The sequence below is a fragment of the Tursiops truncatus genome, chromosome 15 (assembly GCF_011762595.2).
Source record: "Tursiops truncatus isolate mTurTru1 chromosome 15, mTurTru1.mat.Y, whole genome shotgun sequence".
Lineage (NCBI taxonomy): Eukaryota > Metazoa > Chordata > Mammalia > Artiodactyla > Delphinidae > Tursiops > Tursiops truncatus.
This window is the reverse complement of record NC_047048.1, coordinates 37,697,547-37,714,850: the sequence shown is the minus strand read 5'-3', so window position 1 is coordinate 37,714,850 and position 17,304 is coordinate 37,697,547. Positions and strand designations below refer to the sequence as shown.

The 17,304-nt window shown below is 53.4% G+C and overlaps 1 protein-coding gene and 1 pseudogene across 6 annotated transcripts in view; both read left to right on the top strand.

The window, feature by feature from the left end:
• The window catches only part of RAB40C (RAB40C, member RAS oncogene family), a 30,561-nt gene that overhangs the window by 11,355 nt on the left and 1,902 nt on the right, over positions 1-17,304 (top strand). For 4 of the 6 annotated variants that reach the window (XM_033839592.2, XM_033839594.2, XM_033839595.2 and 1 more), the window contains 4 exons: positions 6,549-6,609; positions 7,096-7,156; positions 16,193-16,270; positions 16,554-16,776. In XM_033839592.2, coding sequence (XP_033695483.1) covers positions 6,549-6,609; positions 7,096-7,156; positions 16,193-16,270; positions 16,554-16,776 — 423 coding nt within the window. Of the gene's footprint in view, positions 1-6,548; positions 6,610-7,095; positions 7,157-16,192; positions 16,271-16,553; positions 16,777-16,864; positions 17,303-17,304 lie in introns of those variants that run through there. The other 2 variants (XM_073792543.1, XM_033839591.2) reach the window with 2 other exon arrangements.
• LOC117307520 (protein TFG-like) lies at positions 7,163-16,186 on the top strand (annotated as a pseudogene).

Sequence of the window (17,304 nt, the reverse complement as noted above, 5' to 3'; positions counted from 1 at the left end):
CCCAGCACTCAGCCTTCCTCCTGTGTGTCCCTGTCTCGGGGGGCCTGTGGGGGTGCCCGGTAGACTCCCCAAATCACTAGGATGTGAGCAGCTGTCAAGATGAGACTTGAGGAATTCCCTGGTGGCGCAGTGGTTAAGAATCCGCCTGCCAATGTAGAGTTCGAGCCCTGGTCCGGGAAGATCCCACATGCTGCGGAGCAACTAAGCCCATGCGCCGCAACTACTGAGCCTGCGCTCTAGAGCCCATGAGTCACAACTGCTGAGCCCACGTGCCACAACTCCTGAAGCCCACACGCCTAGAGCCCATGCTCCGCAGCAAGAGAAACCACCGCAATGAAAAACCTGCACACCACAATGAAGAGTAGCCCCCGTTCTCCGCAACTAGAGAAAGCCTGCGCACAGCAACGAAGACCCAACACAGCCAAACAAACTAAATAAATAAATAAAAGAAAGAAAATATTTGTTAAAAATCTTTAAAAAAAAAAGATGAAACTTGAGTGACCTTTTTGGTAGCCTTCTTCCTTCTGCCTCCCCCATCTCTTGAGTCTGTGCTCTGAAGCACCTGTTGCACAGGCGGCAGCATCAGCAGCCAGGCAGTTACAGTGCTCCTGCCTCTCCAGCCTGTCACGTTTTCCCAGAGCTGGTGAGCTGCTTGGTGCTTAGCTCCTCCCTGCTGGGTGCAAGGCCAGCGATGCAGAAATGGGGTAGGAGGCCGGCAGGACCAGTGCTCTGCAGCATCCCCTTTACTGTCCTGAAAAGGAGTGAAGTTAGTAGATCATCTGTTCTACCCACACTAGGAACTAAAACACACACATACGTATACATACTTCGGTAATGTAAAGGAGGAAGAAAGGGGTGCAGTGGGATGTCGTAAGATCGTTTGTGGTTAAGCAAGTCAGTGCTTGGGGACAGTTGTACTAGATGCTGAGAAAGTGACGAGGAAAATGTACCTGATATAGGTATTACTGTGGGTGATGTGATTTTTTTTTCCAAAATGGTGAACAATTCTCGTTAAAATTCTGAACAAACAAGACAGAGTCTCCTGTGATTCACAAGGTGGAAGCATCCCTGCAAAACGTGGTGTGAGGGTGGGGCCCACACGTTGTGCGGGGCGGGTCAGGGTCTCGGCACAGAGTGAGAGCCACCGGTGCTGCGCCGTGAATACCCAGCCGGTAGGGACGCGTCGGTGGGAATCTGAATGCTCAGGCTGCAGATCCTGGCCGGGTGCTGCCCGAGACAGCTGGATGCCTGGTGGACAGTAGAAGTTTAAAAAGCCTCTTGTGTCAAGTGAATTGTACTCCTTTCAGAAACCCCATGAAACAGTAGGAAGACCTTCTTAACAACTCGTGAACACCTCAGGTGACAGGGGCTGACAGTCTGGGAGGGGCAGAGAGCTGAAGCCTGGGCTGTGAGGGGCCAGCAGGGACCCCCGAGCCAGGGGCCAAGTGGCTGGGCAGCCCCCAGTGGGGACACAGGAGGTCTACTCTGGCCCCTGGTGGCCTCCCGAGCCCTGTGTCCATCAAGGGAGTGTCTACAGTCCTAGAGCCTGAGGCCTGGTCACCTGGGAACCCCTCCTCGTGTGTGAGCTGCCCCCGCCCCCTTGCGCACCGGGCAGCTGCCCCAGCTCCTGAGAGCTGGTTTGTGTTCTCAGCAGTCATGCCTGTGCTGTACAAGGTGTTAGATGCTTTCCGTGAAACCTCTGTTCCTCACGTTCTCAAGCACGGGTGGGGTGAGGTGAGGGAGAGGTGATGGAAGTTCTGCAACAGCAGATATTGAGACCTAAGAGCTGTCGGAGCTGGTTCAGCCATGGAGTCTGGCTGGCACCATCCTTGCCTACAGGAGGTGCTGCCTCTTCGGGCAGGCCTCTCTTTGGACTTGCTTTGTCAGTATTTTCTATGAATTTGTAAAGCACACTGTACATTTTTATCCAGATTTGGGAGGTGGGCAGGTGAGAGGCAGAGCAAGCGTGAAAAATATACGTGAGTTTTTTCGTTTTGTTTTTTTTTATTTTTTGGCTGCACCGCACAGCATGTGGGATCTCATCAGTTCCCCCACCAAGGATCAAACCCCCACCCCCTGAAGTGGAAGTACAGAGTCCTAACCACTGGACCATCAGGGAAGTCCCCTACTTGAGATTTTTTTTTTTTTTTTTTTTTTTGTGCGGTATGCAGGCCTCTCACTGTTGTGGCCTCTCCCGCTGCAGAGCACAGGCTCCGGACGCGCAGGCTCAGCGGCCATGGCTCATGGGCCTAGCTGCTCCGCGGCATGTGGGATCTTCCCGGACCGGGGCACGAACCCGTGTCCCCTGCATCAGCAGGCGGACTCTCAACCACTGCGCCACCAGGGAAGCCCCCTACTTGAGATTTTTTTACCTCTGAGGGAGCGTGTCAGCCTGAGGGCTGCCCGTGTTTTCTGCACGGCCAGCTCCCCGGCCATTCTCAGCTGGACACTGCCATCTGCTGTGGGGACCTGCCGTCCACTGCCCTCAGTCCCCTCACAAGGCTGCTCAGCCTTTCTGGGGGTGCCAGTGCCGTGCTGTAGGGAGGGCTCCTGGGCGGGAGTCTCACTGGTTTAGTGGCCCATTCCCTGGGAACCCTGTTCTCCGGGAGCCCTCTGACCCAGCTGGTGGACTGTGGGAGGTGCGGGGGGGCGTGCTGGGAGGAGTGCAGAGCTGATCCCTCATGGTGCCTGCTCCTGGCTCTGAGTGCCTGTCCCCACAGGTCTCTCTTGGGCATTTGGCAGAGCTTTGAGCAGAGCCCCTGGAGGGTGAGGACTGGTCATCCTTTCTGAAGTTGAAGTCGTGAGTAAGGGGTCGGTTGGGCGCAGGCGGTGGGTGGGCAAGGCGCCCAGCTGTGCAAGCCTCACGGTGTGCAGAGGCTGGCCTCCTCCCCAGAGGCGGGCAAGGGCAGCAGCCCCGCTCCCTGTGCCCTGCTTCCTCCTGGGCCCTTCCTGGGCGCCCGCTCCTTCCTGCAGCTCCAGGCTGGGCCTTTGGGCCATGGTGCCACCTCGATCGGGGTCCTTTCATGGGGGCTGCCCTTGGCAGAGGGTATCCAGTCCCCATGGCCAGAACCTGCTGGGCTGGTCCACCACATGGAGGTGACATTGTGTAGAGGATGGGCATCCCCATCCACAGCCTTCCTGGAGGTTGCTGTTTCCAACACTGTCCTCATGGGGCCCAGCTCTCACAGCAGCTGTAGAGCCAGAACTGAAAGGAGGGTGTCCTGGGCCAAATCTGAGCTTCCTGTTTGACAGAGAATTCCAAGAGTTTCCACCCAAAGAAGTGGGTTATCAGCAGGCAATTGGGGGGAGGGGTGGATGCAGAGGAAGGACGGTGGAGACGGGCCTGAGTTCTATTCCTCCCTGAAGAGTGTTTCTTTAGCTTGAGAATATGTGCAGGAGAATCTTCTTTCACTTTAAAAAAAAAAAATGTGGCAAAATATACACAACATAAAATTTACCATTTTAAATATTTTTGGGTGTATAGTTCAGTGGCACCCCCATCAGCTCCAGAAATTTCTCATCTTCCCAACTGAAACTGTCCCCACTAAGCACTAACTCCCCACCCCCTCCTCCAGCCCCTGGCGACCTCTATCTACTTTCTGTCTCTGAATCTGATGCTCTAGGGCCCTCGTAGAAGGGATCATACAGGATTTGCCCTTTTGTGTAGGGCTTATTTTACCGAGCATAATGTCTTTAAGGTTCATCCATGTTGTAGCATGTGTCAGACTTTCCCTCCTTTTTATTTTTTTTATTATTTTTTAAAATTATTTTTATTTTTGGCTGCATTGGGTCTTCGTTGCTGTGCACGGGCTTTCTCTAGTTGTATCAAGTGGGGTCCGCTCTTTGTTGTGGCGCATGGGCTTCTCATTGCGGCGTGCGGGCTTCTCATTGCAGTGGCTTCTCGTTGCAGAGCACAGGCTCTAGGAGCGTGGGCTTCAGTAGTTGCAGCACGCGGGCTCGGTAGTTGCAGCATGCGGGCCCTAGAGTGCACGGGCTTCAGTAGGTGCAGCGTGTGGGTTCTAGGGTGCGTGGACTTCAGTAGTTGTGGTGCGCAGGCTCTAGAGCATGGGCTCAGTAGTTGTGGTGCACAGGCTCAGTAGTTGTGGCGCACAGGCTTAGTTCCTCTGCGGCATGTGGGATCTTCCCGGACCAGGGATCAAACCCATATTCCCCCTGCATTAGCAAGCAGATGCTTAACCACTGTGCCACCAGGGAAGTCCCTTTCCTTCCTTTTTTTTTTTTTTTTTTTTTTTTTTTTTTGCGGTACACGGGCCTCTCACTGTTGTGCCTCTCCCATTGCGGAGCACAGGCTCCGGACTCGCAGGCTCAGCAGCCATGGCTCATGGGCCTAGACGCTCCGCGGCATGTGGGATCTTCCCAGACCCGGACACAAACCCGTGTCCCCTGCATCGGCAGGCGGACTCTCAACCAATGCGCCACCAGGGAAGCCCCCTTTCCTTCCTTTTTAAGGTGGAATAATATTTTGTTGTACAGATGGACTTCATCCATCTTTGGACGCTTGGGTTGCGCCCACCTTTTGACTATTGTGAATAACACTGCAGTGAACGTGGATGTGCAAATATATACATGTTCGATTTCCTGCTTTCACTTCTTTGCGGTATAAACCTGAAGTGGAATTTCTGGATTACGTGGTAATTCTGTGTTTAATTCTCTGAGGAAATGCTATACTGTCTTCCATGGTGTCTGCACCATTTTCCATTCCCACCAGCAGTGCACAAAGGTTCCGATTTCTCCACATCCTCACTAATGCTGCTTACTTTCCGGGTTTTTGATAATAACCATCTAGTGGGTGTGACGTGGTATCTCATGTGGTTTTTTCTTTATTTTAATTAATTAATTAATTTTTTGGCTGCATCAGGTCTTCATCGTTGGTTCTTCATTGCTGCACACAGGCTCTCTCCAGTTGGGGCAAGCGGGGGCTACTCTTCGTTGTGGTGGTGCATGGGCTTCTCATTGCGGTGGCTTCTCTTGTTTCGGAGCTTGGGCTCTAGGTGCGTGGGCTTCGGTACTTGCAACACACGGGCTCAGTTGTTGTGGCTTACGGGCTCAGTAGTTGTGTCACACGGGCTTAGTTGCTCTGCAGCATGTGGGATCTTCCAGGGCTCGAACCCGTGTCCCCTGCATTGGCAGGCGGATTCTTAACCACTGCGCCACCAGGGAAGTCCTTCTCATGTGGTTTTGATTTGCATTTCCCTACTGATTAGTGATGTTGAGCATCCTTTCATGTGCTTATTAGCTATTTGCATATCTTCTTTGGAGAAAGTCTTTTGCCCATTTTCTAATTGGATTTTTGTTGTTGTTGAGTGGTAGGATTTCTTCATATTTTCTGAATATCAGTTCCTCATCAGATACGTGATTTGCAAATATTCTCTCCCATTTCGTGGATTGTGTTTTCATTCCGTTGAGTGTCTTTTGATGGGTGGGAGCCAGGTTTTGACACATGGTTAGAAGTTAGCCAGATGGAAGGACGTTGAGGGTAGAGGCTTCACGTGCAGCTCTCTGAGGTTGGCTTTGCGCATGCACACACAATGTGTGAGAGCAGTGTCTGCATTAAAAATGCCCATTTCCAAGCCTTCTTAGAGCAAGTGTTATAAACAGCCAAGAAGCTGATGACATCTTTAAGGCTTAAGGGAGGAGGAGAAAAGACAGCTTTTAGGAAGTTTCCCGATGGCCTATAAACCAGTTGAAGATCTTACATCTAAAGTAATGCATCCAGCACTGGCCCTGCTCCTACCCACCTTTCTTGGACTGACTTTTTTCGCTTAAAAGTATGAAAAAATAATAAACAAGGATCTACTGTGTAACATAGGAAACTATATTCGATATCTTATATAAATCTATAATGGAAAAGAATCTGAAAAAGGATAGAGATATATATATAGCTGAATCACTTTGCGGTACACCTGAAACATAATTCAACTATACTTCAATTTTAAAAAGTATAGGGCTTCCCTGGTGGCGCAGTGGTTGAGAGTCTGCCTGTCGATGCAGGGGACATGGGTTTGTGCCCCGGTCTGGGAAGATCCCACATGCCGCGGAGCGGCTGGGCCCATGAGCCATGGCTGCTGAGCCTGCGCGTCCGGAGCCTGTGCTCCGCAATGGGAAAGACCACAACAGTGAGAGGCCCGCGTACCGCAAAAAAAAAAAAAAGTATAAAGAATAAAAACTAAAGACATGGCAAGCAGAGGTTCTCCAGATACCTCTCCAGAGAAATGGCATTTTAGACGTTACTGTACCACTAAATCATGCTCCAAGCACGCTCCCGTTGTCAGTACCTGGGAGCTGCAATGAACCCAAGAACTCAGAAAACCCATTAGCTTTGAGAAGCACACGACGTGGGCCGATGCTGAGACCAGCTGCCCTCCCTTTGGCCGGTGCCATTGGTACCCGGCTTGCGTCTCTGGGGTGACAGGAGGGTGGCCAGCTGGGGTCACTGGGCTGCCTGGGCTGGAGCCACACTTCTGCTTGGCTTCAGGGACTGGGCGCTGGCCAGGTGGGTCCTTCAGCCACCCTCTGCTTCCTTGCAGGGATCGACTACAAGACTACCACCATCCTGCTGGACGGCCGGCGGGTCAAGCTGGAACTCTGGTGAGTCGGGCTGTGCGGCCAAGGTGCCTGGCTGCCACACTTCAGTTGTTGTGCGGGCCGGGAAGCCAAGTGAAGTGACTCAGGAATCCTTAAGGAGACTGGAAGGCGCCCTGTTTACGTGTCAGTAGACTAGCTATTGATACCGCCCCTGTATAAACATGGGCTGGAACGTGATGCAGAAACCAGAAGGCCCAGGGCTGCTTGTTCGGGCAGAGCCCAGCTCCCTTTGCCCACAAAGACTCACTTCCACAGGAGCCACAGCCCCTCTCACCTTGCCCTTTACTGGGCTCCACATTAAGGGCATTTCCAGAACCTCAAAGTTGAGCTGTAAATTCGTCCAGGTTTGGGGTTCTCCCGCCCCACAGGGCAGTCTCCTGGGGTGCCCAGGCCCATGGAGGCTGGCCAGCATGTGCAGCAGAGTAGGAGGGGGTCATGCTGTGCATGCTGGGGTCCCACGGGCCGCATCCCCAACCGCCTTTGTTTCAGGGACACATCGGGCCAGGGCAGGTTCTGCACCATCTTCAGGTCCTACTCCAGGGGCGCACAGGTAAGACCAGCGGTGCTGCCGGGGCTGTTCTCCAGAGGGGCCGCTCTCCTCACACGTGCGGTGCTGTCAGACACCACGTGCAGGGTTCTTTCCAAGGAAGTTTTTCGTTTGAACATCAGCCTTCCAACCAGGAGCCCAAACAAGGATGCCCCCGAGTGGAGGGGCCTCAGCCTTCAGAGGGTGCCAGGGCCCCACGAGCTCCTGTGGCCCTTGCTGCCCAGAGCTGCTGCAGGAGGTGTGTGGGAACCCTGTACTGTGGAGAGGTCCCCCATCACCTGGTTCACCAGGGGTGACTTCTCCCTGTGCTGAGTGAGGAGGCTGCTGGAGCTCCCAGGCCAGCCGGTCTGGATCACTCATCAGACCGCGGGACTGGGAGCTGGAGCCGCCGTGGGAGGGGCTGCCACAGGTCCTAAAGGGCAGGGCATTAGCAGGGAGCGGAGATGGGGGCTGTCCCAGGCGGGGCCTGCCCTGGAAGAGCACCTAAGCTGTGGCCTGCGCAGGGGCGAGGGGGCTCACTGGGGGGCCTGGGGACTTGCTCGTCCCTCTCTGTGTCTCCTGGGCTCCCTACGACGGGCTTGCATGCTGACCGGGTCTGTTTGTGATTCAAGGCTGGAAGGAGGGGAAGAAGCAGTTGTGTGAATAGACCAGCTACCCACTCGCTGCTTCAGCGTGAGGGGACTGGATTCAAGACCAGCCCTGTCTGTGCAGGGCAGGGCCATGACCCCTTGGGCTTCTGGAATTGCTGAGGAGAGCCCTCAGTCAGCCCTGTCCAACCATTCTCCCCAAACAGGGTGCTCCGCCAGGGGGCCCATGGGCCCGTGTCATGGCCTCTGGCTGTGTAGAGCCTGTCACCCCTTCAATCTGGCCTGGGTAGTGGGGAGCCCCGGGCGTCCTTTCTGCCTGGTGAGCAGGAATCGATGGTGTCTTCAGGTGACCAGGCTCCCCCTCCTGAGCCGGAGACGCTCAGGGGTGGTGAGAGCGCCTCTCTCCCTGCTGAGGTGTGAATGTGGGTGGAGGACCCTCAGGCTGGGCTCAGAGGCTCCAGACTGCAGTGGTGCTGCCTGTCCGCTGGCTCCACCCCCCAGTGTGTGCCTGGTGTGAGGGGCCGCAGAGGTGGTGCTTAACCTGGCAGTTCCACCTGGAGCAGCTGGTGCTGGGTGGTCAGGGACAGCAGCCCTCTGGTGTGGACGGCACTGGATGTGAGGTTAAGGAAGGACAAGGCCCTCACAGCCAGGCCCTCAGTGGATGCACGGGGAGCGCTTGAGCACCAAGGAGAATGTTCCGTGGGCTACCTTCTGTAGAGGAGGGACCCTGACAATGATTCATACATACAAGGAAGTGAGAAAGCCATGTTCCGAGGGGAGGTGTTCATTATTTCTGGACCATGGGATTACTGATGAGTTCTGTTGTCTTCCCTTTGCTTTTGAATGTTTCCCAGTTTTTTATGGCACACACATTGTTACTTTTTCGATAAAAAAAGAAAATGAGGCGATAAGGGGAGTAGTTACCTTGGGTTATGATAATTGGGCGATTGGGAAATATCAAGGAAGGTCCTGGGAGACTGAACCTGAACGGGCTCAGATGTCCGCTTGCTCGGATGTGAACATGGAGCAGGACAGAAGGGCACACCTGAGAACCTGGGCATTCGCCAGAGCACGCGCTTTGGGGAAGGGAACACCTTTACCACGTCCACATCCTCTCCAGAGCAATCAGCAGTCAGTGTGCATGTGTCGTTGCTTGCGCTTAATTCTGTGCTAATTCCAGAGGTTCTTGTTGCTTCTGGGCTGGAGGAGCCAGTTGCAGATTCTGAGTGCGCATCTCGGGCCTGGATGGTGGGTGGATAGGTGGTTTTTGGCTGCAAAGCTGACCGTGGGTGCTCCTACCTAAACAGTAGTGCTTCGCCTTTCCTGTTTCCATCCTGCTTGGTTGGTGTTTTCCAGATTTGGCACCAGCATGGCTTTGTGCAGCCCGATGGTGCAGGCTGGCATAACTGTCTTCCCAAGTCTTGTTTTTCTTGTCTTGTCACCCTCCTACCCTCGGTTAAGAACAAAGAGGCCTTGCAGATCTCTCAGGGCCCAGGCCACAGAGCCACTGACCAACCCCTGGCCCTCTCTGTCTTGTGGCCCTTGTTTTCTGTTGCCGAGGTCTGAGGTGGCCACTCGTGGCTCAGGGGGGAGAGCGGTCCCCTGCGCCAGTTCCCCCGGGGCTGTGCGTGTGGAGGGAGCCAGCGGTGGGCGACGTCCTGTTTAGTTGGGGTTTGGGATCAGCTGGATTAGGACGAGGGGGAGCTCAGTGAGGCACTGGTCTCCTGGAGGGAGGGTTTCAGGTTTCACATGGAGAGCGGTCTGGGTGCCCAGTGAGTGCTGACTAGGACACCACCCTGCCAGTCGGCCCCGCCTGGGTGGGGCGCGTGTGGATCAACAGCTTTGACGGCTACTCCCCTTGTCAGTGCGCTGGCTTCTGGGCAGAGCCCATGCATATGAGTGTGGGCAGGTGTGTTCAGCCACAGTCTCTGGTTCCTTGGCAGCTTCACCACACAAATGCATTACTCACTCCAAAACTAACTTAATTAAAAACCGCACCTCTGTGCTTTAGTTGGGGTGGTGATTGCGCAGGTATATATATTTGTCCAAAGTCATCAAACTGTTCATACCTAAAACCTGTGCGTTTTTTTGGTGTATAAGGTCAATAAATCACCTTGGCAACAATAAGGGTGTGCACTCCTAGGCCCAAGCTCCACATCCAGAGATTCTCTCTTACAGCTCGAGTTATATGTATGTACTCAGAGGTTCATCGCTGATGTTTGTAATAAAATTAGGTGCATTACCTGAAACCCAACAGCAGTGCTAGCTGATGAGCCTGGCATGAGGTGCTGGCCGCTGTGGGGGAAGGGCCCTGCGGGTGCCAGGCGGTTTGCACCATGACCCAGTCCGGGTCAGGAAACGCCTGGGAGATGCTTGAAAGACAGGTGATTCCTGGGCGGGTTAAGGGACCAGAGCTTCTATTTATACCCTAGAGTACTTACTAACTTTTAAAAAGCTAAGCAAAAAAAAAGGAAAAGAAATATAGTGAGAATCTCTTTGCCCCTCCTCTGGCTCTTTGAGATACACAGCTGATTCTGGAGTCCTTTGAGGGGGTAGTCCTGGTAACCAGGAGCCTCATTTTGGTTTCTCAACTATCCCACCTGTGGTCGACCCTAGGTGTTTTTCCCTGCCAAGCCCATGATCACTTTGGTCCCCGTCTGCAGTGTGACCAGCTCTGTGTCCTTCCTCCTGTGACCTCTCTGTCATCACCCTGCCCTGTCAGACTTAGGTGGTGGTTGTTGGTGGTGGGCAGAGGCTGGTGCCAGCCAGGGGGAGCAGCCAAGGGCAGGCTCCTCCACAGCCTCAGGGTGCAGTTGAAGCCTGAACCCAAGAAATGGGCTTCTCCTCATTTGCTTGAGCTTTTAGGCCCGCCCCTCTTCTTTCCCCACCTGCCGGTACTGGCCCGAGCTTTCGCTAGGCTTGGTGGGTCTGTGTGATTGGCCGGGGCCCGTGAGAGCCTGCCAGCAAGATGCGGCGGCCCTGGGGAGGGCAACCAAGTGGGCTGTGACCACAGCCTTCCCCCAATGCCCCAGAGTCCAGCAGTGGCAGCCTCGCACCGATCTGATCAGTGGAGACCTGTGGAGGGGTGGCAGCAGTGACCTGGACAAACCATCTTTCTCTAGACTTTTATATATAGAACATCCTGGAGTCCACCATGATTGGGCAGTTGAATCTGAGTGGGAAGCTAATCATCAAAGCTCAACTTGGGGAGGATATTCAGCGAATTCCCATTCATAATGAAGATAATATTAATGATGAATTAGTGCTAATGATGCAGTGACTCTTCAGAGGAAAACTTCTGAGTAATGATGAAATTACAATAAAATATAAACATGAAGATGGAGATCTTATAACAGTTTTTGATAGTTCTGACCTTTCCTTTGCAATTCAGTGTAGTAGGATACTGAAACCGACATTATTTGTTAACTGCCAACCAACACCCCTTGAATCAAGTCAGGTGAAATACCTTCATCGAGAACTGATGGAGCTTCTAAATAAAGTGAATCACTTATTGGATAGCTTGGAACCACCTGGAGAACCAGGACCATCCACCAACATTCCTGAAAGTGATACTGTGAATGGTAGGGAAGAAAAGCCTGCTGCTAGAAAAGGACATTAAAAGAAGAAGCCTGCTGGGCTTCCCTGGTGGCGCAGTGGTTGAGAGTCCGCCTGCCGATGCAGGGGACACGGGTTCGGGCCCCGGTCCGGGAAGATCCCACATGTTGCGGAGCGGCTGGGCCCGTGAGCCATGGCCGCTGAGCCTGCGCGTCCAGAGCCTGTGCTCCGCAACGGGAGAGGCTGCAACAGTGAGAGGCCCACGTACCGCAAAAAAAAAAAAAAAAAGGCCTGCTGCTTCTGATTCTTCTGGAAAACAGTCTACTCAGGTTATGGCAGCAAGTATGTCAGCTTTTGATCCTTTCAAAAACCAAGGTGAGGGACTTCCTTGGTGGTCAAGTGGTTAACACATTATTGCCCGGAGATGTATCAATATGTTTTTAGAGAGTGATACGATTAACATCAGCATGCAAAGTTGTTAGAGCTTAAAATTGATCATGGGTTCATTATACAACTTACGATTGTCGTTATCATTCACATTTTGCTCCGTTAGGTTTTTGTTCCAACCTTGTGTATATTATAAATGTAAAATTTTCAAAAATGACGCATCGCGAAATTTTGAGTGAAGTAGAATATTTCGGTGAATTTTATGCAGATGCTTTCTCTGATTGTCCAAGCGACATATACCCTAGTGTCTCAGAAGATGATAGTTCTTCAGAATATAGTTCTGATTCAGACGATGTGAATAGTAGACCAACAAAAAGACAAAAAACTTTAGTGATTGATTCTGATACGGAAAGTGAACATGAAACTCCTTTGCTTCTGCAGAAAAGTGGATCGAAGACAACATTTCTTGAAAATTAGAGGACTTTACAGGTGTGTCAGGTGTAACTATTGAATGTGATAACCCACAAAGTGTTAGTGAAATAGAAGAATTAACATTTTGGCCGGCCAAACTAAAAATCGCCAGCCACAGGCGTTAAGTTTCTGCAAAAATCCTCCGGTCCATAATGAGTTAAGACTCCATGCTCCCAATGCAGGGGGCCCAGGTTCGATCCCTGGTCGGGAACTAAGAGGCTGCATGCCACAACAAAGATCCTGCATGCCGCAGCTAAGACCCGGCGTGGTCAGATAAATAAATTAAATAAATAAATATCTAAGAAGAGAAAAAAAACCAAGGTGAAATCAATAAAAATGTCCTGTCAGCGTTCGGCTTAACAGATGATCAGGTTTCAGGGCCACCCAGTGCTCCTGCAGAAAGAAGACTGCTCAGGAACTCGCAACAGCATTGCTGCCTCCTCTGCAGCTTACCCACCAGGAATTCAGCCACAGCAGCCACCATGTACAGGAGCTCAGACTCAAGCAGGTCAGAGTGAAGGTCAGATGTGCCAGCAGTACCTGCAGCAGGCCGGCCATGGCACTCAGCAGCCACAGGCACCTCCCAGCCACTACAGCAGAATGGTATTCAGTATTCAGGCTGTATCGGCCAAATGCACCTCAACAGCCTCAGCAGTTCCAGGGACATGGCCAGCAACCAACTTCTCAGGCACCGGCTCCTGCCTTTTCTGGTCAGTCTCAGCAACTTGCCTGCTCACCCGGCTCAGCAGTACCAGGCGAGCAGTTACCCACCCTCCATAGACTTTCAACCCACTAGTTACACTGTGGCCCCTGCCTTACAACCCAGTATGGCTCCAAGCCAACCCGGGTCCTGTCAACCAAGACCAGGTTTCACTCTACCTCCTGGAAGTACCAAGTGGGTCTAATCCTTATGCACATAGCCGTCCTCCCTTCAGTTAGGGCTATACCCAACCTGGACCAGGTTATCGATAAAGAGGCTCCGTTACACTCCCAAAAGACTCTAATACTACTATTTTAATTCGTACTGAAGTACAGAAATTTAAAAAGCAGAGCATAGGGCTTCCCTGGTGGCGCAGTGGTTGAGAGTCCGCCTGCCGATGCAGGGGACGTGGGTTCGTGCCTCGGTCCGGGAGGATCCTACGTTCCGCCGAGCGGCTGGGCCCGTGAGCCACGGCCACTGGGCCTGCACGTCCGGGGCCTGTGCTCCGCAGCAGGAGAGGCCACAGCAGTGAGAGGCCCCTGTACCAAAAAAAAAAAAAAAAGCAGAGCCTTTTTTTATGATATCATTGTTGCTGTTAATTGAAAGTATAATTTGCTGGGGAAATAAAAGACCAAAATGAAAGGTTTTTTTCCTCCCCTGCTTAAAAGTAGCAGCTTCCTAGTCATTTTGGAACACTACTCTTACATGTGCGCAAAGTGATTGACTTTTCTAGCTTACCTTGTCCAGAGGATATTAAAATGCTAGGTTGGGGACTTCCCTGGTGGCGCAGTGGTTGAGAATCCGCCTGCCAATGCAGGGGACACGGGTTTGAACCCTGGTCCGGGAAGATCCCACATGCCGCGGAGCAACTAAGCCCGTGCACCAGGGCTACTGAGCCTGCGCTCTAGAGCCCAGGAGCCACAACTACTGACGCCCGCACACCTAGAGCCCTTGCTCTGCAACAAGAGAAGCCACCACAATGGGAAGCGTGCGCACCGCAACGAAGAGTAGCCCCCGCTCACCACAACTGGAGAAAGCCCACATGCAGCAACGAAGAGCCAACGCAGCAAAAAATAATAAATTTATTAAAAACTAAATGCTAGGTTGAAGTTCAGCCATCTTACTTGGCTTTTTACTATTAACACAATGTACTAAAGTAGATCCTTATTTTCTTTTTCCCTTCACTGCACAGTATGTGGGGTCTTAGTTCCCTGACCAGAGATTGAACCCATGCCGCCTGCAGTGGAAGCGCAGAGTCTTAACCACTGGACCGCCAGGGAAGTCCCCTAAAGTAGATCCCTTTGAGAACACAACTAGATATTATGTATAAAATGTAACATTGATAGGTTAATAAAGATGGTAGAATCCAAAAAATAAAAAAATTAATAATGTTACATAGGAAGCATAAGCAAGAAAGTAAGTCCCCATCCAGCCCTTCCATGTGTGGTCACGTCCGTGGAAACCTTTTCTGTGTGGTGTGTGGAGTGCTTATACTTGTATTTTTTTTAATTAATTTATTCATTTATTTAATTTTTGGCTGCGTTGAGTCTTCGCTGCTGCACGCGGGCTTTCTCTAGTTGCAGTGAGTGGGGGCTACTCTTTGTTGCGGGTGCAGGCTTCTCATTGTGGTGGCTTCTCTTGTTGCAGAGCACAGGCTCTGGGCCCGCGGGCTTCAGTAGTTGTGGCGCATAGGCTTAGTTTCTCCGCTGCATGTGGGATCTTCCCGGACCAGGGCTCGAACCCGTGTCCCCTGCAATGGCAGGCGGATTCTTAACCACTGTGCCACCAGGGAAGCCCCTATACTTGTATTTTTTAAAAAACTGCCCTGTCTGTAACATTTGGGATCCGTGTTTGTCACCTTGCAGTCTGTTATGCATGTGATCAGCACAGGTGCTTTCAAGTGAATCCTTACTTTCATCGCCTGCCTGCCTGCCAGGGGAGTCTGCACCTCGCTGGACTGCTCAGCAGCCCTGGGGGCCACATGTTTAGTTTGTTTCCTGCTCTTTGTCTTACGAGCGATGCCGTGATGAGCATCTGGCAAAGCTGGTCTTTAGATATGTCCTAATTATTTCTTAGAAGGGGGTTTCCAGGTTGGAAGGCGGGTGGCTCTACCCCCATCCCAACACCAAGGGAGAGGGCTTTGGTCCCTGTGCCCCCGGGAACAGGATGAATTCCTTGTCAGTGTACTCTGTCGACCACCACAGCAACCGATTCCCCTCCAGGCCTGGCATTCCTCCCTAGCAGGCAGCTCCGCCCTATTCTGCGCAAGACTTTCCATCCAGGGAGCAGGAGCCACCAGGATGGGTTAAAGTAATCTCAACCTTTGTCTTAACAGGACCTCATCTTCTGGAATTTGAAGGACATTTTTAAGGGGAAAGGCTTTAAAATTCCTCATTTTGAGATGGAGGGTGCCCTGTTCCTTCCATCTCAGCTGCACTTTTCTCCTCCCCTGTGTGTGATAGAGACGTGGACTGAATGAAGAAGACTTCCTGGGATGGGGAGGGGTGTGAGTCCTGCTTGGGGTTGGGTTCTGGAGGAGACTGCTTCAGGGTGGGATGTAAGGCCAGAGTGGGCTTGGGGGCCACACTCACTTGCTGGAGTTGCCTTCCTGAGGCTTGTGACAGGTCCCCGCTGAGATGTACCAGGCACAGACGACAAGGAGAGCTGGGCAGATGGAGTAATTGGTCTCTAAGGAACGTGACAGGAAAGTCCCTGCAGCACACCCTCTGTGCGGCTTGTGGGGGCAGCTGCCAGAGTGACTGGAGTCCTCAGCAAGTGTGGGTTGGAAAACTCAGAAACACCTCTGCTCGGTACCCCCCGGGAAGAATGCACTGCTGGGTAGTGTGGCGATACAGCCCCTCACCATACGTGGTCCTTTGTGCACCTGTCTTAGGTCGAGTGACTTTTAAATGATCACAGGGTAATACAACGTGCTTGGAGGAAAGACACTGAAAAAATGCCAGTTCTGCCCCAGCTGAGTCCTCAGGGGGAGGGAGGAGGCAGTATTGAGTCCACGAGATCCCTGACAGTCAGGCAGCCCACACACACAGGCAGCGTCCAGGGCCACAGGGCCAGGCCATGGTGAGGAGACAGGGACAGGGCTAGCTGAACCCTGTGCACAGAGCCGCCCTGAAACGCAAAGAGGAAAGCTCAAAGCACATTTCCCACGATGCCACCTGTTGAGTAAACTGTATGGTCCACCTGACAGCTGTCTGGCTGGTGCCCCAGTGTCCCTGGCCCTGCCTGTGCTGGGAGGGAGTGGTGTAGGGCCAAGCCTGAACCAGACCCCTTCCATCCGGGCGCCCCCTGGGCCTCGTAATGCCCGCGTTTCCCTTGCAGGGGATCCTTCTGGTGTATGACATCACCAACCGCTGGTCCTTCGACGGCATTGACCGGTGGATCAAGGAGATCGATGAGGTAGGTGTGCTCCTGTGGACACCCCCTTCCAGGGTCACCCCCTCCCCAGCATGTGCGCTCACATCCCCCATGAGGAGACTCTGTTACCCCCATTTTCAGCCCCTCCTGTGCCCCAGCTCTGCATCTTCTCATGCACTGACTGCTATGGCACTCTCCCAGTGGGGTCCTGTGCCCCAAGCAGCCCCACCTCATCAGAGAAGCGACAGAGGGCCCCCCCGGGGGGGCAGCACAGAGAGGGGGCGTCCCACGTTCTTGCCTCTGCTGAGTCCTGTGCGCTACCTAGCATGCACCCGGGGTCCCCCGGATCCTGGTTGGGAACCGGCTGCACCTGGCCTTCAAGCGGCAAGTCCCGACAGAGCAGGCGCGTGCCTACGCGGAGAAGAACTGCATGACCTTCTTCGAGGTCAGCCCACTGTGCAACTTCAACGTCATCGAGTCCTTCACTGAGCTGTCCCGCATCGTGCTTATGCGGCACGGCATGGAGAAGATCTGGAGGCCCAACCGAGGTGAGGAGTGTGCCCAGCGGGGCCGGCTGTGGGGCTGGGGGTGTGGCTCAGGAGGGGCGGGGCCGTGACTGACCTGTCCCACCCCCAGCAGGCGGACAGGTTCCAGGCTCCGCCTCCCAGGCCGTTGGACTCAGCAGTCCCACCAGAACAGAGCTGCCAAGGCGGCCAGGGAAGCTCAGTAGTCGCCCAGGCTGAGGGGCTGGAGGTCTAGCCGCCGAGCCCTGCAGGGTCTCCCAGGGCACCTCTCAGTGTGCCGTGGCTCCGGGGATGAAACGGGAGCAGGGCGTCCAGTGGCTGCTCTCTGCATGCCTTGGGCAGGAGCAGGGTCCGGGGGTTTTCTGGTTCAGGAGCCCTGGGAGCTTTGCAGACCTCCCCAATCCCCAGCCCCTTCTAGGCGTCAGTTGTGCTTACCTGCTGGCGAGATTGCCACTGGCCACCGAGATCTACCCGCGCCTCACGCCCACCTGCCCATGGTCTGATCCCCTCCCCACGGTCTGACCCCGCCCCCCCATCTTCTGACCCCCACCT